Raw genomic sequence first — 23,535 nt, forward strand, 5'->3', positions numbered from 1 at the left:
CCCCCCCCACTGGAGCTAACCCCTCACAGTTCCCACTCCCCATGTTGTGCTCTCTGCCTGTTTCAGCCCTGCTCTGAAGGGGAAGTGTAGGGAAAGTGGGGCTGCATTTGCTCCAGGGCCACTGCCTCTCTGGTGGCAGCTCCCGGACTGAGACATGGCCCCATTGGACTCCCCAGGCCCTGGTGCCTGCTGCATTCAGCCTCCTCACATACTTGTGGGAACAGTGTAGGAGCCCCGTGGGAGCCACACAAGCCTCGGGGGTGGATTCCAAGACCCCTGGACAACTCTGGACAGAGTGTTTTCTTGGGTGGGGGGATGTTAAGGATTGAATTCAACCAAATGGAGGATGAGGGGAGCCTTATGCTGAGCCCACCAGGTCCTCAGGCTCACAGGCTCCAGAGTGCCCTGGTTCCCCGGCCTCAACCTGAGGAGCTCCGGAGCAGCCTGTGAGCTAGAACAAAGGAAGCCTGCGGGTGGGAGGCCACCTGGCCCCTACATTCCAGGCAGGCCTGGTCCCCAGGCAGCTCTGGAGGGGGACCTCTATGCCTCCAAGAGGGCGGGAGTGGGAGGTAACTGCTCCCTTCCAATTGGAGTTAAACAGGCAAACTGGGCGTCCTCACCCACCTTCTCTCTCCCCAGGATATCACCCTCACACTGGTCCCAGTCTATAAGGGTGGGGACCCTGGCATGGGAGGCTGAGTCAGGAAATGGAGTGCACCCACTATTCCTGTCCCCTGGAGTGGAAGGGAGATTCCCAGGGCGTTGGGTCTCTGCCCAAACCCAGGGGGCGGAACCACTTTTTCTGGTCTCTGGCCCAGCAGTCCCAAGACACAGGCCCAGAATGCCCCCTGATACTGGCCCAGGCCCACGCAGGCACCTCGGCCGAAGCTCCCCGACAGGAGTGGGGGCAAGCCTTGGTTCCAGGGTCCACACAGAGCGTTCCCAGCGCCTGCCAACGCCCCCGCCTCCCCCGCGGCTCACCTGGCCTTCAGGCGGCCGAAGGCCGTCCCAGGCCTCAGAACGCTTCCTCTGCCTTGGCCTTGGGCCATGCGGGGTGGGGCGCTGGTTACTGCGGCCCCGGCCGGCCTCCCAACGGCCCGACCTCCGCCGCGTGCCCCGAGGCCGACCGGTACGCGCGGGCCCTTTAAGGGCCGGGGGCGTGTAGCGGCCCGCCCCCTCCCCGCCGCGCCCGGCCGCCGGTTAAAGGGGCCGCGCCCTGGGCCCCCGCCGAGTGCGAGCCCGGGCGGAGGGCAGGGCAGGGCGTGCGTCCGGGCGAGCGCGCGGGCTGGCTGCCCGTCCGCACCATGTACACCATCACCAAGGGGCCCAGCAAGCTGGTCGCGCAGCGCCGCACAGGTGCGTGGGGCGAGGGGCCGGGGGCGGGCAGGGCCGCCGGGGGGAGGGTCCGCGGAGTGACCGCCCAGCCTCGGCGGCGGCTGACGCGCCCCGTGCCCGCAGGTCCCTCGCAGCAGCAGGTGGAGAGCAGGCTCGGCGAGCTCCTGAAATGCCGGCAGCCCGCGCCGCCGACCCCATCGCCCCCGCGGGCGCAGCCGCCGGGACCCTGGCCCCTGTCGAGGTGAGACGCGTGGGCCGGCCGCCGCGGCACGGAGAGGGTGACCTTGGGGAAGGTTTGCGGAGACCCGGCCACATGCCCCGGGAGGGCGCGCGGGCAGCTCCGGCTTCCGCACCTCGGCGCCTCCACCTCACCTGGCACCTGGCTGGGTCGGAGGGGCTGGGCTGGATGTGCATGAACCCCTCTCCCGCGCTGGCCCTGTGGGATCCTGGCGACCCCGAGTGGGGAGGAAGCTGACCAGCTCCTGGATCGGAGGAGCTCCACGCGGCTGACTCACATGCCCCGGGCGACCTTGGGCCGCAAGGCCGAGGTTTGAGGCGAGCTGCCCAGGAGGACAAGAGCAAAATATCCCCGGGAGTGCTGGCCCTGAAGGCCTCCTGGCGCTGGCCCCGTCCTTGCGGAACCGGCTAGGGGAGAGGGTGCACGTGGTTCCCTCTGGCCCTGCCAGGCCACTGCTCTCCTCTACCCTTCACCCACAACACCCTCGCCGGGCACTGGGAGGCCTCCCACAGATGGTCAGGGCTCGCTGGAAGCTGCAGTTTTCTGTCTTTTTATGATCGCCAGTTTTGCCAGCCTACAACCCCTGTGGCCACAGGAATGGCAGTCCCAGTCAGTTTGGCCTCCACGTGACCTTGACCTGAAGGTCAGATCCTCTCCATCTCCCAGAGCCAAGCCTTTTACTTTTTTGTCTCGACTCTGGGCCTGTGATGTCACTTATTCTGTGCATTTCCTGGGCCCTGCCTGGGCTTTCTTCTAGGCCCACAGAGGCCTGAGGCCGCCTGCACTAGGGCTGTGTGTCCAGGCAGCAGATAAACAAGGTGGCATCGCTGAGGAGGGTGCAGGTGACGGGCGCCTGCCTGGAGGCGGCATCCTGTGGGGATCTTTCTGGGCCGAGACTCTTCCCCGGGGGGCCTTCTGCTGGGGGCCGGTTGACACTTGGATCCTAGTGATGAAAACGTTCTGGGCCAGCCACAGGTGTGTCGTGGGGAGACAGGTGAACGGGGCCTTGGGGGGTGACTCCTGGGACCCAGGCTGAGCTATAATATTGCCTCGTGATTTCAGCTTGGGTCCTCACAGCTGCCCTACTGCCCAGAGGAATAAACGAGACCTAGGCATATAGCCACCTCTGGTCACCCAGGCAGACAGTCTGGGACCCAAGTGGCCCAGGCGCTCCACCTGGAGAAACTTACCAGCATCTGCCCGTTGTCGCTGGCCCAGGGCGCATCCGGGACACAGCTGGCAAGTGCTAGGGAAGAAGACGGGACAGACAGCATAGAGCCCTTCACACCCCCAGGAGGCCTCACCTTTGTCCTCATCTGGCCCTAGCCAGTTGGGCACCCTGCAGCCTGCCAGGCCAGGGGGCTGCCGACCAGCCTGGCCTGAGGGAGCGTGTCCCTCAGTGTCCCGCTTGTGTAGGGAGTAGTGAGGCACGCAGTGTGCTCGCTGGGCCGGCCCACTCCCTTCCCAGATCACTCCCTCTTTTGGAGCTGCCCCTGCCCCCAGTCCCAGTTGCCTTGAAAGGACCCTGCCAGGAGGCCAAAGCAGCCTGTGGGTCCTCCCTACCCCCTCTCCTGCACCTTCTCAGGGGCCCCCCCTCCAAAACGGCTGCAGCGTTCCTGTTGTTTTCTCTGCTGTGCCTTTGTACTGCCCCAGCATCCCTCACCCTGACTGGCCGGTGAGAGAGGGCGTGTCTGGGCCGCTGCTGCCTCCTCTATGCCTGGTGCCCTACAGGTGTGCCAGGTGTCTGACCAGCTAAATATACAGGCTGGGGTTCCAGCCAGGCATGGGTCTGGGCACTGGCCACGGTGGTGAACAGGCCAGGTCTGTGCCTCTGAGGAGCTCTTGCTCCCAGCGTGAGACCGACGGGAGAGAAAACATCAGTGGAGGCGATATCCGTCCTTGGAAAGAAAATACTACGACGCCGCGTGACCACCTGTGGTCATGTGAGCAGGTGGGGGAGGCGGCCTGGGGGTTTTACTGAGCTGTGGGCTTTGAGGTCAGACAGGTGTGCAGTTAAGTCCTGAAACTGCCACCCATACGCAGCATGTGACTTTGGGCGGGTCACTTCCCTCTCGAGTCTGGGGCCCTGGGCTGGAAAACGGGTGGGCGGTTGACCTCAGGGGTCGGAGAGGAGACTATGTGACAAGATACCCAGGTAGGCCTGAGCAGGGGCACTAGAGCATGCCTGGGGGCACCACCCTTGGGAGCAGGCACAGTGTGGCCTCCATCTACAGGTGCACGCTCGAGCCAGTGTCCTTTCACCAGAAGGCCTGTGGAGGGGCCTTACGTAAATGACTCCAGGCAGCAGGCAGGTGGGCGCCTGCCCCTCGGGCCCCTACGCAGCCTTGGTCAGGCCACCACCGTGGTCCCTGTGATTCACAGCCTATGGCTGCAATTCCCTTTTTTGTTTTGCTTTTTTGATGTCCGGCCTCCACTTTCCTGGAACCAGCAGCCTTTGTGGGGGCGGGGGTGGCAGGCGAGGGGCTGTCCGAGTCAAGGACAAACCTTCACACCCCCTGGCTGGTGCAGCTCAGGCCTGGGAGGAGCCCCGCCCCTCTACATTTTCTTGGGCCACCAGACCCTGCCGGCCCAGAGCTGGCGGGACCGGTGCCCCTCAAGACCCTCCTCTTTATTTTAGTGGCCCTCTCAGCCAAGGAGGACCCCCGAGCGGCGGTGGGGCACCTGAGCCCAGGAAGGCGAGCAGGCCGGCGGGACCGCGAGTGCCTGGCGGAGTGGCACGTGCAGCCCAGGACTCCCGGCTCCCACCTCCTGCTGTAGGTGCGGGCCCCGCCCCCTCCACGGCCCCATCCTGGGCTTTGTGTGTGCAGGGCCAGGCCAGCTGCCGCCAGCTGGAGCGGCCCATCACCGCCCTGGGCCCTGCTGACTGGGACAGACTCAGCGGCTCCCTGGACATCCCACACCCAGTAGGCTGAGCCCCGGGCTCCCGGGGACCGCCTCTTCACTCAACATTCCCACCCCTGTGGGCAACAGCGGTGCCTGGTCTGGGGCCTGCAGGGTTGGGCTGGGGTTGTAGTCACGCCTTCCCTACCCAGCGGTCTTCGGCCAGACCATCACTTAGGGCTCATCCCCACGGAGCCTGGGGCGGCCAGGAAGAGGGAAGGGCTCAGACCACCTTCTTGTTTGGGTCCTTCCTCCCACACTGGGGGTAGTGGTGAGACGGAGAAGCTTTTGTGGGGGAAGAAGATGTTAGAGAATTATGCTTGGGACAGAGTGACCCGGCAGTAGCTTAGGTCAGAACAGGGGCTGCCGGAGGCCTGGCCCGTCCTGGGGAGGCGGGATGCAGGTGGCAGCAGGGGTGCCCGAGAGACCCTTGGACAAAGAGCACCTGTGTGCCTTGAGCAGGGAACCCTGCTGGGGATCTGGGACATGGCTGGGGACCGCAGGTGTGAACTGAGCTGCTGGGGGCTTGGGCCTGGGGGGAGCGGCCTCGACCACCCCTGCAGCCGCCCTGAAGTTCAAGGAAGTGCCTGGGCTGGGCCCGGGCCCGGGGTGGGGGTGTGTGGCCTGAACCTGCTCCTGGAGCTTTGCCGGGCATCACCTGGGCTCTGGACAGTTGCTGACTGGCTCCTCCCCCCTCCACAGCCCGGGGCCAAGGCTCGTGTTCAATCGGGTGAATGGCCGGCGGCCCCCCGTCACATCTCCATCCCTTGAGGGGACCCAAGAGACCTATACACTGGCCCATGAGGAAAACGTCCGATTTGTGTCTGAAGGTAGTGTTGAGGCCCGAGGGTGTGGCTCGGGCCCCTGTTCCTCTTCCCCACTGCCACCTGACTCAGAGTAGCCAGAGGGTCGGGCCCTTCCTCGACTCTCTATTTGTCCCATGACCGTCCAGGGGACTGCCTGCTCCAGTTCTGGGCTGGGGTCCAGGGTGGCCACCAGGCTCTGGGCGGAAGACAGGATGCCAGGGCCCTGGCTCAGTCCGACTGCCCTCTCCCCACAGCGTGGCAGCAAGTGGAGCGGCAGCTGGGTGGTGGCCCAGCTGGCGAGAGTGGGCCCAGGCCCGTGCAGTATGTGGAGAAGACCCCCAACCCCCGGCTGCAGAGTGAGCCCTCCCCTGCCCTCAGGGAGTCCCCCCCACTCCCTCTGACCCTGACCTGGGCCCTGCTGGGTTCTAGCCCCAGGGGATTGGGGAGGGCGCTTGAACTTGACCCGCTTTTTCCTAGCGCTTGCTACATTTGGGCCTGGGTGAAGGGCTTGCGGTCAGCTCACAGGGAGAGACACTGACCGACCTGGAAGGCAGCGTCACTGCCCAGCCTTCTACTGTGCCCGCAGACTTCGTGCCCATTGACCTGGACGAGTGGTGGGCGCAGCAGTTCCTGGCCAGAATCACTAACTGCTCCTAGCCACCTTGGAAGGAACCGCTCCCCTGCAGGGCCCAAATGAGCCTCATGGTGGACCCCTGCCTGGAGAGGACCGCGGCGCCCTGATGAACTGCTGAGGCGGACCATGCTCCACCCTGAGCCCGGCCAGGCGCCGGCCACACCTGAAGTGCCAGCATTTGGACTTTTGCACCTGCTGACCCCTTGGCCCGGCTGTCCCGTGCTGCCAGGGGCTGAAACTGTCTGACCTCAATCCTGCTCACTGTGCCCAGGGACCAGCCCCTAGGGCTGGCAGGGAGGAGCTCCAGGCTAATAATAAAGTCGAGAAACTGCCCTTTTTGAGTGGCTGTTACTTGGTGTGTGGGGGGTGGGGTCAGGGTCCTCCCGTCCCTGTGCCGCGTCCAGCCCGACCTTTCCTTGGCTCCACAGTGCGGTTCTGCCCAGTTCTGGCCCTCCTGGGTCCTGACAGAGGTGCCGGGGCCCTGGGCCAGCTCCTCTTCCTTGGATGTCACTGGACCTACCCTGCACCACCCGGCTTTCTCTTCCCTTGGCAGGTGCTTTACCCCATCTCCAGACCCACAAATGTGACGAAACTAGCCCTGGGATATAGTCCCAGTGGCTCGGGGCTGGGGCCAAGTCTCAGGATTCCTAGTCCTGTCTCTTAATACCCCAGAGCTGCTGGACACTGAACACAGGTGAGTTGCCCTGTGAAACACTGCTTTGCTTCTTGGGTGGGTGGGGTTGCCTGCGGCTGACACGGGACCGAGTGGAGTACCCCCGGTGTGGACGGCATCGCTAGAGGGCTGGAGGCAGCAGGTGGAGCCCAGTCTGGGCCGTCGGTGGGTACGGACTAATTCTGCCAAGCGCGTTCCCACCACACAGGGTGTTCCCGCTATACAGGTGGGCCCCAGAGAGGCCCCTCCCAGGTCCCCACAGCTAGACTTGCTAGAGCATCCCCGCAGGGCCCCGGCTTGAGAGTGGCCGCAGAGGCCCGAGGCGTCCGAGAGGCTGCGGACAGCGAGCCAGGAGCACCCTCCGGCCGTGACCCGGGCCGCGCGACCGGACTCCTGGCCGATCGCAGTCACGCGGCCACCACCGCGCGCTCTCGTGCGCTCCGCCCCGCCGCAGGTCACGTGGCCCCGTCCGCGGGCCGGCGGAAGTGGCGCCGTTGCCAGGCGGCCGTTGCTAAGCGCGCGCTGCGTGCCCTGCGTAAGGTGAGCGGCGGTCTAGGCGGGAAGTGCGAGCTGGGACGCCATGGCGAAAGGTATCGGCGCGCGGGAGGCCGGGGCTCGGGGTCCGGGGTTCGGGGACCGGAGCGTACTGAACCCGCGCTGCCCCAGCCGGGTCCGCGCGCTGTGATCGCCGTCACCGTGGGGGGAGCGTAGAGCCAGACTTTGGCCCCTCCCTGGAAGGTCTGGAGGCCCACGGAGGGATGCCGCTCTCCCCTCCCAGGACCCGCAGGGCTCTGGCACCCGGGGACAGGTTTCCCCCAAGGACCCGCGGGGGTCTGGCACCTGGGGTCAGGCCTTCATGCCCGTGGGGGTCCTCATACCTTTGTGACCCCCCAGCGTGGCAGCACCCGTTCCTCAACGTCTTCAGACACTTCAAAGTGGGCGAGTGGAAGCGGGCTACTAAGGAAGGCGACGTGACTCCTGTGACAGTAAGTGGACAAGGGACTTGGTGGCAGCAGCAGGGACCCGTTCGCTCCTGAGACATTTCGTAGAACCACCCAGGGGTCAGGCGTGTGCTGCTTTGTCTCTTTCCAGGATAAGACTCTCAAGTGCACGGTGTATCGCATCCGGGGTTCCGTGTCTGCCGGGAATTACATTCAGCTCCCCCAAACCAGCACCCAGTCTTTGGGGCTGACGGGACGGTACCTGTATGTGCTGTTCCGGCCCCTGCCCTCCAAGCACTTCGTCATTCATCTGGACGTAGCCACTGAGGTGCTGAGCTCGGGAGTGGGGGCCGGGGGTGGGGGGTGCGCTCCTGCAGCCCCGCTTGTCTTCTCATGGTCATGCTCTGCCTGCAGGACAGCCAGGTCATCCGTGCGTCCTTCTCCAGCCTCTTCAGGGAGTTCAAGTCTGCGGCCACGTGGCTTCAGTTTCCCTTCATCTGTGAGGCCGGGAAGTCTAGGAAAGGTGAGGTGGAGGCGGGGAGTGAACAGGATTCAGCGGTCCGGGAGAGGCAGCCTGGGAGCGGGGAGGGAGGTGGGCAGGCCCAGGCACAGGGGTAGGTGCTGGGGGGCACGCGTGGTTGCGGCCAAGTGGAGCGCCGTGGGCTGGCCGCCGAGACCACGGGCACTGATCTTGGCCCGTGCCGTGCAGACCTGGCTGGCGTTGCCCCCTCTGGTGCCCGCTGGACGTGCCTGCAGCTGGATCTGCAGGACATCCTCCTGGTCTACCTGAACCGGCGTTATGGCCACCTCAAGAGCGTCAGGCTGTGCGCCAGTCTGCTCGTCAAGAGCCTCTACACCAGCGATTTGTGCTTTGACCCCGGTAGGCGCCGCAGCCCGTACCCAGTGCTCCTACCGCAGCGTCCCCTCCCGCTGCCCGTGTGCGCCTCCCCTCCCTCCGTCCCGGGGTTCTCAGCAGGAGGGGCTGGCATCGCAGCCGTCTTGGAGCCCCCCGACTCCTGAGGCGCCCGTGGGGGGCAAGGGGCAGTGGTGGCTGGGCTGGGGACCGGGTGACACCGTATCGTCCCCCGGTGTTGAGTCTCGCCTGTGTTGGAAGAGGGAGCCGGGTGGGCTTCCTTGAACCGGTTCTGCCTTTCGTAGCCGTCACCGTTGCCGAGGCCCGGCGGGCAAAGCTGCCTGTCACTCCTGTACCTCGAGAAATGGCATTCCCGGTGCCCAAGGGGGACAGCTGGCACGAGCACTACGTCCACATCCGGTGAGCGGCTCTGCCCGTCCTGAGGCGGCTGCCGAAGGGAGGGCAGGGCAGTCTGGACCCTGACTCTCCCTCCACCCTGTTAAGGTTTCCAAGTGTCGGCTCAAGAGCATCTTCCGAGCCGGCTCAGAAGAGCCGCTCCCCTCCTGAGGCAGGTGGGCCTGTGGGGTCAGCAGGGACGTGGAGCGTGGCAGGAGCGGGTGTTGGCACCGTGTTGGGGTGGTGAGCCTGGCGGGATGGGGCCCGCGGGGGCCGGGCCTAGTCTGGAGGCCGTCCCGGGGTGCCAGAACCGTGCGGGAGGTTGTGTGGGGTGCCTGCTGGTCTCAGACCTCGTCGGGGGCCCAGGGTGGAAGGGTGGCTGCGGCCGGAGGAGTGGCGAGGCCAGGGCCCACGTTCTCCCCAGGCCTCTGTGCTCTGCTCCACACGCATTTGCTCTTTTCCAGTGTTCCCGGGGCGCGTGCGGGAGCTCGTCCCTCCCCCAGTGGCTTTCAGTAATCCTTTCCCGGACGGCGTGTCCCCCGCGGTCCAGATGTTTGGCCCCACAGCCGTGAGTGCTCCTGCGCCCTCGGGGATGGGGCTGGAGGGTGGTGGCCCTAGGGTGCTGACAGGCACTTGTACCTCTGCGGTCTCGCCAGGCCCGGCCTGTGCCCAGGCCCCTTCCAGAGGTCAGCTTGTTCTGTGAGCCCTCGGAGGTCCCCAGTATGAATGGCCCCCGTGACCGTAGCCAGGAGCCCTCGGCCAGGGCGGAGGTCACTGACAAGCACACAGCCGGCAACGGTGTTCGCACGGCTGCCCCGGAGTCAGCCATGGTGCCCGTGGCCCTGGAGGATGTGGCCCCACGCCAGGTCAGTGCCTTTTCCCAGGAAGGTAGGGGCCTTGGGTGGGGGTGAGGCCTTGAGGGAGTGGGGCCTTGATGAGGTATGGACAGGGGCTGCTGGGCTTCTGATAACCGTTTGCCTTCCAGCCTCCTGGCAGAGAGCAGAGCAGGCCAGAGATGACTTTGGGCGAGACTGTCTCTGAACAAAGAGTAAGGAGGCACCAAGTGATCCTCAGGGGCCTTGGACTCCAGGCAGGGGCAGGAGCTAGAGTCCCTGGAGGATCTGCACTCTGGCCACATCCTGGCTCCCTGCCACAGTGCAGCTGGCAGCCACGAGGACGACGGCACTTTCTCGGGAGGGAGGGACTAGCCCTGGCTGGTGCAGTCCCAGTGGATGGGGCCTCGCCTCCTGGGGTCTCACTGGGACTTTGTTTCTTTCAGAGCTTTCTTCCGGATCCGATCCTCAAGCTCAAGGGCGTCATTGGCTTTGGGGGCCGCAGTACCAAATGGGTGAGGGCTCTTAGTTCTTTTTGGATCACATGTCAACTACACAGAGGGTGCAGTGGGAGAAGCCTGTGTCTCCCCAGGTTGCCTATGTGGACACATAAGCTTCCTTAGGGCGTTGAGGTCCTCAATCCCATGCCTGCACGTGGCTCTGTGTTTTCTTAGTGGACGTGTGGACTTCCTGTCCGGACGTCCCTTGCTTGTTCCATGAGCACAGGCTGGGTCAGCACTGGCCCGGCTGCTTGCGCTTCCGTCGGCCCGAGAACTCACACTTGGCTGTGTGAGGCGCTGATGCTTGTCGTCTGGCTTGTGGGGCTGGGCGTGGGCACCACCTCTGGGTCTCTACGGTCCTGTGCTTGCCACGAGTTTCTGTGGGTTCCGGTGTTTCGTTGTCTGAGCCCTAGAGTTTCTTGTATCACAGACGGGGTTCAGAGGAGGCCCTGTGTGTGTGTGTCTGTGTGTGTGTGTGTGCGCGCGCGCGCGCGTGTGTGTGTGTGTGTGTGCGCATCCCGGAAACACAGGGTGGGGTGTGCCGGGGTTGAGGAGGCGTGAGGCCAACCGGCCTGTGACACCAGACTCTGGCCCCCGTGCACAGGCCCTGTGGACCAAGGATGGGGCTGCTGTGGTGTATCCCTGCCACGCAGTCATTGTGGTTCTGCACGTGGACACCCGGGAGCAGCGTTTCTTTCTCGGCCATACTGACAAGGTGGGCACCACCGGCTCGTCCGCAGGGGGGCTCGCGCCTGCAGGCTGAGCCCTGTCCCTCAACCTGCCCCCTCCCCAGGTCTCTGCCCTGGCGCTGGATGGGAGCGGCTCGCTGCTGGCCTCAGCCCAGGCCCGGCCCCCAAGCATGCTGCGCCTGTGGGACTTCCAGACCGGGGGGTGTCTGTCCCTGCTCCGGAGCCCGGTCCACGCCCTCTGTTCCCTTAGGTGGGCGTGGGGCCTCTGAGGGGTGGGGGGCCAGCTCCAGCGACGCTCACCGCCCGCCTGCCCTTGCAGCTTCTCCAGCAACGGGGTGCTGCTCTGTGGCGTTGGCAAGGACCCCCATGGGAGAACGGTAACGGGCCGGGGCCGGGGGGCCAGGGCGAGGACCCCCACGGGCGAGCGGTGACAGGCCGGGGCTGGGGGGCCGGGGTGCAGGTAGAGTCCAGACTGCTTGGGAAGCAGAGCTCCCTGGCCCGGCCTCGCGCTCCATGCGCACCGTGTAGTACGGCGGGTTTTCAGCCATCCCCGACAGGGGCAGCGTTTATACAAGGCACGCTGTCCTTGCTGGCCGTGTGTTACACGTCAGCTCTTTGCAAGTCTGCTGCGTCCACGGGGTCTCCTATGCTACTGCGGGTCCGTCTCTGCTTGTGGGTCGGTGTTTGCCGTTTCCGCAGACGCGCCCGGCTTCGAGCGTCTGTGGAAGCTGCGGGGTACGCGCGTAGGCCGACATGCCCACACTCCTGGCCGCGAGGGCCCAGGCGGGCTGGTATGGGAAGGGAGAGCTGAGGCGTAGGGGAGGCCAGGCGGGGTGGGTGGGCGGGCTTTGGGCCCTCAGCACGGGTTTGTCGCAGGTGGTGCTGGCCTGGGGCACAGAGCAGGTGGGACGAGGCGGCGAGGCCGTCCTTCTGGCAAAGACGCACACCGGCGTTGACATCCAGGCGTTTAAGGTTGCCTTTTTCGATGAAACCAGGTGATCGGACTGTCCTTGCCCTGCCCCTGCCCTGCCGGGATGGGTCCTGGGCAGCCCAGGGGCCCAGGTGGGGGCTGAGCCTGCCCCTCCTGCCTGGCGTGCGGACTGTCCTCAGTGTCGGGTTTCTGCCGGACAGGATGGCGTCGTGCGGGCAGGGCAGCATACGGCTCTGGCGGCTTCGAGGCGGGGAGCTGCGTTCCTGCCCCGTGGACTTGGGGGAGCACCGCGTGCTGGAGTTGACCGACCTGGCCTTCGGGCAGGCCCAGGACAGCCATACGCTGTGAGCCCTGCCCTCGCTCCCGTAACTGGCTGGGTCCTGCTTCCTGCTGCCCCTTTGGCCCTCACTTGTCGCTTTCCCGAGCAGCTACGTGTGCGGCCGCAGCGGCCACATCCTGGAAATCGACCACCGGCGCAGGGCCGTGCGGCGTGCTCGCCGCCTGTTGCCCACACAGACCCCTGGCGGCCACTCCTCACAGAAGCAGCCATTTGGCGCAGGTGGGTGGGTCCCCCGCTGCGTGGGGGGAGCGGTCCCGAATCTTTGGGCTGACGCTGCCCACCCCCTAGGCCCCGGCATTTCCATCAGCAGCCTCAGTGTCTCCCAGACCACGTGCGCCGTGGGCTCCGATGATGGTTACGTGCGCCTCTGGCCCCTGGATTTCTCCTCCGTGCTCCTAGAGGCAGGTGGGGCCATGACACTGACTGCCACCGCCAGGGCTGCCGTGGGAGGGCCGTGTTCTGGGGCCATCCCGTGGCTAGGAGGCAGTCGCGGGCTCCAGAGGGCTGAGTGCTGAGCCCAGAAGCCGGTGGTTATGGGGGAGCCGCAGGCCGTGAGGAGATGGGTCTGTGTGGGTAGGGTAGGGGCCGAGAGGTCGCCGAGCCCCCCTCCTTCCCCCTCGCCTGCAGAGCACGAGGGCCCGGTCTCTTGGGTCTGCGTCAGCCCTGACGGTCTGCGTGTGCTGTCCGCCACCCTCTCGGGCCACCTGGGCTTCCTGGACGTCCCCTCCCGAGAATACAACACGCTGTCTCGCTCCCACACTGCGCCAGTGCTGGCCCTGGCCACCGAGTGCAGCCGAGGGCAGCTGGCCACCGTGTCCCAGGACCACACCGTCCGCGTCTGGGACCTGGCGACCCTGCAGCAGGTTGGGTGTGGCCAGAAGGGAGGCATGGCGGGGGGGGGGGGGGGGGGGGGACACCGGAAGGCTGCAGGCCACCCTGGGGGCCGGTGGGTGGGACCCAGGCAGACGTGGAACACAGGAGGGCCCGTGGGGCCTGAGGGCTCAGGCCAGCTGGAGAGGTTGGCCGACGGGGCTCCTGAGGCCAGAGGCCATCTGGTAGCCCTGCCTCTGCGTGCCCTCACGGAGCCCCGCCCTCCAGCTGTATGACCTGAGGTCCCCCGAGGAGACACCGCGCGCCATCGCCTTCCACCCCATGCGGCCAGTTCTTTTCTGTGGCTTTGCCAGCGGGGCCGTCTGCTCCTTCAGCCTGGAGGCCGCTGGGGTCCTGGTACGGCACAGGTGGGTGCCCGGCGGGCTCCAGCCCCACAGACACCCGTGGTGGAAGCTGACGTGGTGTGGGGGGGCAGCTGGGCAGGGTGGGGGATGGCCCTCTGCTGCCCTCCGGGGACTCGGCCAGGCCCGGCTGTGAGAGGTCTGGGCAGTGGGTGTCCCTGTGTGTTACAGGCGTCACCAAGGAGCGGTCACCGGCCTGGCCGCCAGCCCCGACGGCAGCTTCCTGTTCAGCTCCTGCTCTCGGGGCACCTTGGCCCAGTACCACTGCTCTACCACCCAGTGCCGTGTCCTGCGTGTGACAGGTCAGGCCCCCCGGGCCCCCCCGGGCCTTCCAGCCGTGTCCTTGTCGGGTCCCCGCGGGGTGGGGCTCGCTCGCTACCCAGAGCTCCGGGGTGAGGGTGGTTTTGGGACTCATCGGCCCCCAGGTCAGTGCAGGTCCGTGAGGGTCTGTGCCAGCCTGCTCCAGGAGCAGGTGTGTGGCCTGAGCACCAGGTGGGGGTCGGCCCACCCCAGGGCACCCCCCGAGGCCATCTGTCTGTTTTCTCTCGTGGCTGCTATAAGTCGGGCCAGCCAGGTGGTCACCTGGAGAACCACCAGCCGCCCCGGCAGTAGCCGGGTACCCTGGTGCTCTCGCGTGCGGGTCTTGTGGGCTGTTGCTGTGTGACCTGCCAGGCTCTGGGCTGGTGTTTCCCACAGCTGGGGGGGGGCAGGTTTGGGTCCTGGCCCGTGTCTCCTGCGGGTACCCTCTCTGCACCCAGTTGACCGTGTTCCCCCGTGCTGCCGGCAGCTAACATGGTGTGCCGGGATGCCCACCCAACCCCCAATGCCCTGGTGGTTAGTGGGGACAGCCGCCTGCTGGCTTTCGTGGGCCCCTCCAAGTACGTGGTGACCATCGTGAGCACAGCCTCGCTAGAAGAGGTGAGTCAGCTGGAGTTTTCTGTGTGTCTGTGTCGGTCCGGCCAGCAGACTCCGTGGGGATCATCTCTTGGCTGCTGCGTGACTGTCCTGGGTTCCACCAGGGTGGAGGGAGGCAGGGAGGGGCAGGGGCTCTCCTTGGCCCGGTATGGAGCCGGAGGGAGTTGAGGGGGCAGCTGGGAGGCTGTGCTTACCTCGGAGAGGGTCTAGGCTCCGCTGCCTTGACTCAGACACAGCGTGTGAGCCACAGGCAGGCAGGGCTGCTGAGTAGGGGCCTGAGGCCGCCCGCCTCCCGCGCTCTGGCTCTGGGGGCGTCAGCTCCGTCTGGAGGTCGTGGCTGGTGGCTACTTGCTGCTCTCCCCCAGCTGCTGCGAGTTGATGTCAGTGCCCTAGAGCTGGCCAGCAGCCGCCTGGACTCGGCTGTGGCCATCTGCTTTGGCCCCGTACCCACCGGCCACCTGCTAGTGTCCACGTCGTCCCACACAGTGGTGGTGCTGGATGCCGCGTCGGGCCGCGTGGTCCGGGAGGTGAGCCCGGGGCTGCGGTCAGCGGCTTGGCTTCTTTTTCTCTGGGTTCCGGCTTTGGTACCTGCAGTGCCTCGAGGAGTCGGGGGACGGGGGGCCCTGGGCCACCTGCTGCTCCTCAGAGGGGGCGTTTTCTGAGAAGGGAGGAAGGAGAGGCTTCTTCCACGCGGGGCCTCTGTGAGCTTCAATCTCCCTTCACTGACGAGAGCCCTCTTGCAGCTATCAGGCGTCCACTCTGTGGCCTGCCCCTCCCTGGCTCTCAGCAGGGATGCCCGCTTCCTGCTGACGGCCACTGACCGGGTCATCAGGGTGTGGGACTACCCGGCCAAGGCCAGCCCCGGCTGCCAGGTGGGTGCCGAAGGCAGGTGCGTGGTGGGTGGTGGGAGAGCAGGTGGAGGACGATACCCTCAACTCACCCTTTGCCCGCTGGTGCCTGACACCCCGGAGGACCTCTTGCTCAGGCCCTGGTCTGGAGGGTCGGGGGGTCACAGCCAGGCCTGCAGGATGCATCCGCTGCGTGAAGCGTGGAGCACTACTTCTGTCCCGGCGCTGGGAGGACCGTGGTGCCCCGGCCATGCCTTGAGGGCCTCTGGACATGCCTTCTGTTGCCCCCAGGTCTACATCGGCCACTCAGAGCCCGTGCGCGCTGTGGCCTTCGCCCCTGGCCAGCGGCAGCTCCTCAGCGTGGCGGATGCCATCTTCATCTGGGACGTTCTGGGTGCCCCCGGGAGGTCACCTTCGGGAAGGCGAGTGCCCGCCCTCGACCTTTGTCCACCAGGCCTTCGGCTACCTGCCCCCTCACCTGACTGTCTTGTTGCCCTGCAGTGCCGGAGACTCACCTGGGGCACCCCCGACCTGCGAGGCTGGTGAGTGGCCCCACCACGTGGGTAGGCTTTGTGGTGATCTCTGGGGGCCGGCTCTTCAGTCCCTGTGGGTAGCATAGTGCCCCTGCCTTTCCTGGGGTCCCCAGTGCAGAACTGGGGTGTGTGGACACCTGTCTGTATGTGCCGTGCACGCCCCGGGCCCTGAGCCCAGGCTGACCTCTTGTGTCTCCAGGCCCAGGTGCGAGGCAGCCGGAGGACACCGAGGCAGACACCGGTGGGCTCCCCCGGCAGCAGGTGCCTGTGCCATCCCAGGCTTCCCCACTCCAGCTGGGCGCCCGTGCTGGGCCCCTCAAGGGTGCTGACGGTAAGGTTGGGGGTCCTGGGAGGGACTGTTGGGTGGAGCCAGCATGCTTCCCTCCAGGCCTCTGGGGAGGGGCAGGGGCAGGGGCGAGGGAGCTCTGTTCCTTCCTCTCACCTTCCCCACCCCTCCCCAGGTGCTTTCTCCACATCAGATGAAGAAGGACCGTCCCAGGAGAGCCACAACCCCGAGGGGCTCCATCAGGCCTCAAGCCTGCCCATGCTGGTGAAAGAGGCCAGCGGGGCTGGAGATGGGGCCCAGGGGGCTCCCGGGGGCCCCTGGGGCTTCAGCATGCGTCCCCACCCCTGTGGCTGGGCCAGTAAGCAGAGGAGGGGCTACAGGGTGGGGCAGGGACACTCATGACCAGCCGGCCAAGGTGTCTTGTGGGTGCCAGGTGGCCTAAGGGAGGCCCAGCTGCTGACAGGCTGAGGTTTGCCCTGTGAGGTGTTCCCTGCAGGGCAGGTAGGCTGGCCTGGGGCCCCCGCCGGGCCAGGCTAGCAGTGGGATGCAGCCTGAGTGTGCCCTCGACCTCAGGTATCCGGAGCGGGTCAGGCACTTGTCCCATCCGGCAGGGCCAGCCGACCGTGTGCGAGGAGGGGTCTCTGAACGGTCACGGTCACGGGTGCTCTGACGTTCCGAGGCCTCTTCCTTCTCCCTGCCAGCTGCTCGGAGCACCACAAAAGCCCAGGCCCATCCCTCTGCTCGCCCAGACTGCTACAGGCACTTCACCGCTCGCTACAAGGCCTCCTCGCTGGTCAAGGTCGGTTGGGGGCATCCTCACGGCACCTTTCACAAGGAGACGCTGCGGGCCCTGGGGTGGAGGGGGCATGGCCCTGCATTTTCTGGGAGTCTTCTTTCTCCCTGGGAAGCTCAGTTTCCTGGGGTCTTCCTGGGGTGGCCGCCATAGCCCTTGGGGCCAGTCCCCCTGCAGCTCTCCGGTGGACCTTGTGTCTGCACTCTGGCTTGGCTGGTCAAGGCTCTTACTGCCCTGCTGACACCCACAGTGGCCCCAGGTGGTGCCCTGTGGAGCCTTCCCTTCCCCCCGCCCCCGCCGCCCCTCCCTCACCTGCGCCCTCCCGACCCAGGTGCCTCCCGCACTGCCTGCCCCCAGCGTTCACACCTCTCGGCTTCCCTGGCCTCTTACACAGGCTTTGGGGCCCAGGCTCCTGTCATTTGTCTCCTGGGATCCTGCATGACCTAAGGCTTCATCCCCGGCCCCGGCCTGAGGGGGGAAGAGCTTGAGACATTGGGGGGGCCAGGTGCTGGGTGCTGTGCCGGCGCACCATCGTCCTTTCCGTGTCCTCTCAGAGTGCCTCTGTCCCCAGTGACCGAGTCGAGCGTCTGCTCCTGAAGGCCGTCGTGGGCTACAACGGGAATGGGCGGGCCAATGTGGTCTGGAAGCCAGATACAGGTGGGGCCACAGTGCACCCTGGCTCCCAGCCCAGAAGCCGTGGGGAGGGGCCCAGCTCTACCCACCCTTAGGTGGCTCTGAGGCTCTACCCAGCCTGAGAGCATGCGAGCCCTTGCCACCGCCGGGGGCTTGGGTGGCGGGCCCAGGAGGGATCCCCGAGCTGAGGCGTGTTCTCCCGGTAACCTGGCCTGTGTTCCATCCCGCACGGACCCGTGTCACCTCTGAGCTGGGCTTCCCAGGCGCGAGCGCCCACGGCTGTGGAAGCAAACAGGGAGGATGCACCCTGGGCCCGGCCGACTGGCTCAGGGGTGCCCTCCCTGCCCCCAGGCTTCTTTGCCTACACGTGTGGCTGCCTGGTAGTGGTGGAGGACCTGCATTCCGGCGCCCAGCGGCACTGGCTCGGCCACCCCGAGGAGATCTCCACGCTGGCCCTCAGCCACAATGCTCAGGTACTGGCCGCACGCCCTACCCTGTGTGCCTGGGGCCGGAGTACACTTGGGAGCCTGGATTCTTGAGAGCCACCCTGGCTCTCCTCCCCAGAGCCGGACGGGGCCCAGGGTGGGCCGGTGGGCCGCGCCCTCCTGGTTGACCGCCCGCCTTCCGGCCTGGCAGATCCTGGCCTCTGCCTCGGGCTGCAGCAGCACAGCCTCCCGCTGCCAGATCCGCATCTGGGATGTGCCTGGGGGCTCCTGCCGGCACCTTCTCTCTTACCACGACACCGCCGTGCAGGCCCTGGCTTTTTCACCGGACGACACGTTGCTCGTCACACTGGGTGAGTTGGGTTGCGGGGAGACCGTCATCTCTGGGCTCGCCTGCCTGTCCTGAGACTCCCGGGAAGCTGATGTATCCACTGTGTGTCTTCCCCAGGGGACTACGGTGACCGCACCCTGGCCCTGTGGAGCGTGGCCACCTGCGAGCTCCTGTCCTCCGTCCGCCTGCCGGAGCCAGCGCACGGCGTGGCCTTCAACCCCAGGGATGCCAGAGAGCTCACCTGCGTGGGCCAAGGTGCCATCATCTCGTGGCTCCTGCAGCAACGCGGGGCTGACGTCACCCTCCAGGTGCCAGGGTTCAGAGGCTGTGGTGGAGGGTGGGGTCTGGCTCAGCCCCGGGACGTTGCCGACCCCCGCTGCCCTTGTGTCCCTCCAGGTGCACCGGGAGCCCATCCCTGAGGAGGTGGAGGCGGGCGAGCTGACCTCGCTCTGCTACGGGGCCACGCCTCTGCTCTACTGCGGCTCCAACGCTGGCCGGGTGTGTGTCTGGGACACATGTGCCGGCCGCTGCTTCCTGGCCTGGGAAGCAGATGACGGCGAGATCGGTGGGTGCCTGATGGAGCCCCCGCGCCCCCTGACAGCTCGGGGCTGGGCCTCTCCCTGGGAGCCTTCGTCTCGAGGTCTGGGCTTCTAGGGAAGCGGCTCACGCAACCTCCTACCCCCCAGGAGTGTTGCTGTGCTCGGGAGCGCGGCTGGTCAGCGGAAGCAACACCAGGCGCCTACGCCTGTGGGCGGTGGGGGCCGTGCCGGAGCTGAGGCGCAAAGGTGTCCGTGCCAGGTGGGACGTGTGTGGGTGTGTCTGGGAGCCAGTGTCCTTGACCCCTTGAGTGGGGCCCTGGGGGTCATAGCCCCAGGCTGGGGACGTGTCCCCAGAGCCCTGGGCCCCGGCTGCCACCTTTTGAAGCCACTCCCCCACCACACCTTAGGTCTAGCTCTGTGTTCATGGAGCACGAACTGACCTTGGATGGTGCCATCGTGAGTGCCGTCTTCCACGACAGCATGGACATGGGCGTGGTGGGCACCACGGCAGGGACCCTTTGGTATGTCAGCTGGGCCGAGGGCACCAGCACCCGCCTCATCAGTGGCCACAGGAGTAAGGTGAGGGGATTTCCAAGCCGGACAGGGGCAGGGCAGCCAGCCACACACACGCTGTCCTCTGTCCCTGCCTCCCCCAGGTTGTTCCCAGTCCGAGCCCAGCAGTCAGACGGGTTTGTGTGGAAATGGTTCTGGAGGTCCCGCTAGGGATGAGGACTCCACAGCATAGAGATACGTGCTTACCCCTTGTGGATCCAGGACCCACAGGCGTCCCCCCAGGCCAGGACCCACAGGGCAGCCCCCTCAGGCCAGAACCCCAGGCCGCCCCCCGCCCCCCCCCACCGCCGGCCAGGACCCACAGGCATCCCCCCAGGCCAGGACCCACAGGTGGGACCCCCCAGCCTTTTGGCCTGCTCTGACCTGTTTCTCGTGGTGCCTTTTTTTCTCTGGTAATTGATTTGCCGAGAAAACCATGTTGGCTGCCTTGGAGCCTCCCATGGCCACGGGGCCGGACGTGCCTCTCTGCCCTGCGCTCTCCGGGGTCCGAGCTGTCCGGGGGCCAGGCCAGGGCCTGGTCAGGGCCAGTTTGTCCCCGTGGCACCTGCTGAGCGAGCTACCTCACCAGGAAGCACTCGGGGACCGCTTGCCTGTCACCGATGTCCTCGTAGAATGACTCACTGCTCGGGGGGGTCTTAGGCGGTGCTGGTCGGATCCTTTTCGGGAGAGACGTCCTCGTGAGCTTGCTTCCCCCGAGGCACAGCCGAGGCGGGAGTGGCAGGATAGCCGGTCGTCTGGCTTCTGGGCTGGGTGTCCTCGGTGCCAGCTTGGTCCTCAGCATCCAGCAGTGGCCCACCAGTTTGGAGTGTCTGTGAGCCGCTGGATGGAAATGTGGGTCCCGCAGCTTCGTGCTCACTGTTTCTCCTGATGCCCAGCGAGCCTTTAGGCAGCGGGAGGTTCTAGGAGTTGGTACCTGGGCACCCCCCCGCCCTTTTTTTTTAAATATCTGTTCATTTGTTCAGATGTAACAGTTGCCATCAAAGAAACGAGTTTGAGACGGGTGAGGACTGCATACTTGTTCTGTTCTTGGTGACAGCCGCGTGTTGCAACACAAGCCACGTGCCCTGTGCTTTCTCCGCTGAAAGTCTGTGGTTTTGTTACATGCACAGAATTGTACAACCAGCACCACAAATTTCAGGGCATTTCATCTCCCCAAAAGGGGGCCCCATACCCTTTAACCATTCACCCCCATTCCCCTGCCCGGTCCTTGGTCCTCATAGACCAACCTGTTTCTGTGGATGCGCCTGCCCTGGGCATTGCTTTTTGCCTTCTCTCCCTGAGCACCATGCTTTCCGGGGCTTTCCATGCTGTAGCCTGTCAAAGCCAAGTGCGATCCTGTGGTCCAGGTAGAACTTGTGTCCGTTCACCCACTGGGACCTGCACACTTGGGTCCTGAGGCCTTGACCTGAGCTGGCATTTGCTGGCGATCTCCCTCTCGTGTGGAACAAGGTGTTCCAGGCGGCCCTCTGCAGCTCCTCCCAGGACCTGCCGTGGCTGCTTCTTCTCAGAGCCCAGGGTCCCTCCTGTGGGAGACGACATAGAGGTCATGGTCCGAGTCCCAGAGGAACCTGTTACCGCTCAGCCAGTTTTTTATTTTATTTTTTTTATTTTTTAATGTTTATTTATTTTTGAGAGAGAGAGAGAGACAGAGTGTGATCGGGGGAGGGGCAGAGAGAGAGGAAAACACAGAACCTGAAGCAGGCTCTGGACTCTGTGACGCCGAGTTGGAACTCAAAAACCGTGCGATCACGACCTGAGCCAAAGTCAGGAATTGGCCACTTAACCAACTGAGCCAGCCAGGTGCCCCAAATTATTTTTTTAAGTGAGAAGCATTACGAGTTCACGCTTACGCTTGAAATTCACATTCAAGACTAGACCACTTGGGGCGCCTGGGTGGTTCAGTTGGAAGAGCATGTGACCCTTGATCTCAGGATCGTGTGTTTGAGCCCCACACCGAGGGCAGAGATTATATTTAAAAAATGACGTCTTTAAAGAAAAAAAGACCCGGGCCTGCTGTGTCTCCTTTCTGCCTGGGGGCCACGCGGCCTCAGGTGGGGCTGGCTGGCTCCCTGCAGGTGAACGAGGTGGTTTTCAGTCCCAGTGCGTCCCACTGGGCCACATGCAGTGATGACGGGAGTGTGAGAGTGTGGTCCCTGGCCAGCATGGAGCTCCTGATCCAGTTCCAGGTGCTGAACCAGGTACTGGGGGCACCGGGGCTGAGCCCAGACCACATCCCAGCCCTGCCTGGTGGTGGCCATCTCCTCCCCACAGTGTCCATCCCAGCCTTGGGGCTGGGCTCCTGTCCTCCACCCTCAGGGGAGTGCTGGTGTGTCCCCAGAGCTGCCTCTGCCTGGCTTGGAGCCCTCCGTCCTGCGGGCGTCCCGAGGAGCAGCAGGTAGCAGCAGGCTACAGCGATGGCACCCTGCGTGTCTTCAGCGTCTCCCAAATTGCCATGGAACTCAAGATGCGCCCCCACCGGGCTGCGCTGACGGCCATTGCCTTCTCTGCTGATGGTGAGGGATGGGGGCCCACAGGGGGACAGGGCAGCCCCCGCTGGGCCCAGGTCATACCTCTGGGCTGGGGTCAGGGGCTTCAGGGTAGCAGAGTGTGGCCCTGCCTGGCCTAGGTCAGACCATCCTCTCCGGAGATAAGGATGGGCTTGTGGCCGTGAGCCGTCCCCGCACAGGGATGACCTTCCACGTATTGAGTGACCACCGGGGCACTCCGATCTCCACCATCCAGAGCACGAACAAAGAGGTGAGGTGGCCCCACGAGCTGGCGGGGATTGGCCTTGGGGGTGCCGGCAGGGGAGGGGAATTGGGCACAGCAGGGCAGGAGGCACCCACCAGCCCTCACGCACCCCCAGTGCGGAGACCTGGGGGCAGAGGGTGCCGACCTGTGGCTGGCTGCCAGCTCAGACCAGCGGATCAGCATCTGGGCCTCCGACTGGCCACGTGGCCACTGTGAGCTCTTGGACTGGCTGAGTTCCCCCTCGCCCACCCTCACGGAGGTAAGGCTCCTGGTGGCACGGGCGGCGGGGACAGTTGCCTGCCCACCTCACCACAGCACGCTGTGCCCTCCCCAGTTTCCCAGCCGTCCGCCGCCCTGTCTTGTTGCCTTCTGCCCCTGGGATGGGGCACTGCTGGCGTGTGCAGGTCTCGGCGTGCATCCGGAGGTGGTCTTCTACAGCCTCCACCAGAAGCAGGCACGTGCGCCCCCTCCCCCCGCGTGGTGCCCGGAGCCGGGGGGATCCAAGGCTGGGGAGGGGAGGCTCATGCTCGCTGCCCACAGGTGGTGGAGAAGATCCCGCTTCCTTTCTTTGCTGTGTCCCTGAGCCTGTCCCCCGGAGCCCACCTCATGGCCATTGGCTTTGCTGGTGAGTCCTGGTGGGCAGGGACTCCAGCCCGTCTTGAGCGGGGCCCAGTGGGTCACCCATACCACCACCTGAGATGTGCCTCTCACCTCCGTGTCCCAAGCTCCCTATCCCTGAAGCGGGGTGAGGACACCTGTCCCAGGGGAGTCGTAGGGTCCAGAGATGAGGAGTGTGGGGTGCCGATTACTGTACCCAGCACGAGGGCCTCAGCAGAGGGACTCCGTGGTGTAGACTGGGACCTCGAAAGCCCCATGTTGTGAGGCACCTTGGTGCTGATGGGCCCCCCCTTAGCTCGGCTGCCCCTGGTCCCAGCTGTAGCAGGCCTGGGGGTATGAAGGGCACAGGGCTTTTAGCTACACATTCCTCCACGAGGCATCGGCAGCCAGATGGGTTGGGGGACCCCTGGGCCCCGGAGCTACACAGACATGGGGCCTGGCATGCACGGCACTCTGCCTGTCCTGCCCAGCCCTGTGCCCTCTGCCCGCAGAGCGTATGCTGAGGCTGGTGGACTGTGAGTCGGGGGCCGTGCAGGACTTTGCTGGCCATGACGACTTGGTGCAGCTCTGCAGGTTCGCCCCCTCTGCCCGGCTGCTCTTCTCAGTGGCCCACAGTGAGATCCTGGTGTGGGAAGTCTCAGGCCACCTGGCCACAGAGGAGTCCCTGGGCTCAGGGTCCTGGCCGGCCTAGCGGAGAAGCTGAGCTGTCCCATGGCCTCCTGCTGAGCCAAGGTGGTTTCTAGGCCCATGTCTACACACCAGCGGACCTGCCGCTGTAAATCGTCAAGAGCCTGGACTTTACGGAAAGTGCTCTCGATCTGAGAGCTTTTGTATGCTTCCGCCCTGTGAAGTTCAAATAAACGTGGGTGTTGCATTCTGGCATCGTGAGATGGTCATTCCAGGATCCTGCTGCCCTGGCCTGAGCTCAGCCTGCACAGAGCCCCCAGACCTGCTCCCTGCCGGGAGTGGG

General features: G+C 65.4%; 1 protein-coding gene across 5 annotated transcripts; it reads left to right on the top strand.

Annotated features, from left to right (window-relative positions):
- The first annotated feature begins 1,107 nt into the window (after nt 1-1,107).
- On the top strand, nt 1,108-23,445 carry LOC106977334 (MAPK regulated corepressor interacting protein 2). Of its 5 annotated transcripts, none has more exons than XM_053213416.1 (46): nt 1,334-1,356; nt 1,459-1,576; nt 5,867-6,608; nt 6,876-7,177; nt 7,482-7,573; nt 7,680-7,856; nt 7,943-8,051; nt 8,238-8,408; nt 8,687-8,801; nt 8,886-8,953; nt 9,242-9,345; nt 9,434-9,643; nt 9,763-9,825; nt 10,057-10,125; nt 10,715-10,825; nt 10,904-11,049; nt 11,119-11,176; nt 11,676-11,794; nt 11,931-12,074; nt 12,159-12,289; nt 12,359-12,475; nt 12,698-12,933; nt 13,169-13,308; nt 13,474-13,604; nt 14,090-14,220; nt 14,583-14,744; nt 14,961-15,089; nt 15,357-15,487; nt 15,567-15,607; nt 15,798-15,929; nt 16,060-16,242; nt 16,586-16,683; nt 17,232-17,334; nt 17,662-17,783; nt 17,947-18,106; nt 18,202-18,392; nt 18,481-18,649; nt 18,771-18,882; nt 19,031-19,202; nt 21,272-21,394; nt 21,535-21,709; nt 21,823-21,953; nt 22,063-22,206; nt 22,282-22,401; nt 22,488-22,572; nt 23,036-23,445. In XM_053213416.1, exons 4-46 carry the CDS (start codon nt 7,168-7,170, stop codon nt 23,254-23,256), a joined length of 5,556 nt encoding a protein of 1,851 aa, XP_053069391.1. In that variant the 5' UTR covers nt 1,334-1,356; nt 1,459-1,576; nt 5,867-6,608; nt 6,876-7,167; the 3' UTR covers nt 23,257-23,445. The 5 variants fall into 5 exon arrangements, with proteins under 5 accessions (XP_026899544.1, XP_026899542.1, XP_053069391.1 ...); XM_027043689.2 differs by having other exon boundaries at nt 23,057-23,445; XM_027043690.2 differs by lacking the exons at nt 22,063-22,206; nt 22,282-22,401; nt 22,488-22,572; nt 23,036-23,445 and having other exon boundaries at nt 21,480-21,709; nt 21,823-21,959.
- The last annotated feature ends 90 nt before the right edge of the window (nt 23,446-23,535 follow it).

Source organism: Acinonyx jubatus, chromosome E3 (assembly GCF_027475565.1).
Source record: "Acinonyx jubatus isolate Ajub_Pintada_27869175 chromosome E3, VMU_Ajub_asm_v1.0, whole genome shotgun sequence".
Classification (NCBI taxonomy): domain Eukaryota; kingdom Metazoa; phylum Chordata; class Mammalia; order Carnivora; family Felidae; genus Acinonyx; species Acinonyx jubatus.

Excerpts from the sequence above, each read along its gene's own strand:
- LOC106977334 (XM_053213416.1), top strand. Across the intron at positions 22,207-22,281 it reads CCTCGCCCACCCTCACGGAG|TTTCCCAGCCGTCCGCCGCC; the intron begins GTAAGGCTCCTG and ends TGCCCTCCCCAG. Across the intron at positions 22,573-23,035 it reads CATGGCCATTGGCTTTGCTG|CCCTGTGCCCTCTGCCCGCA; the intron begins GTGAGTCCTGGT and ends TGTCCTGCCCAG.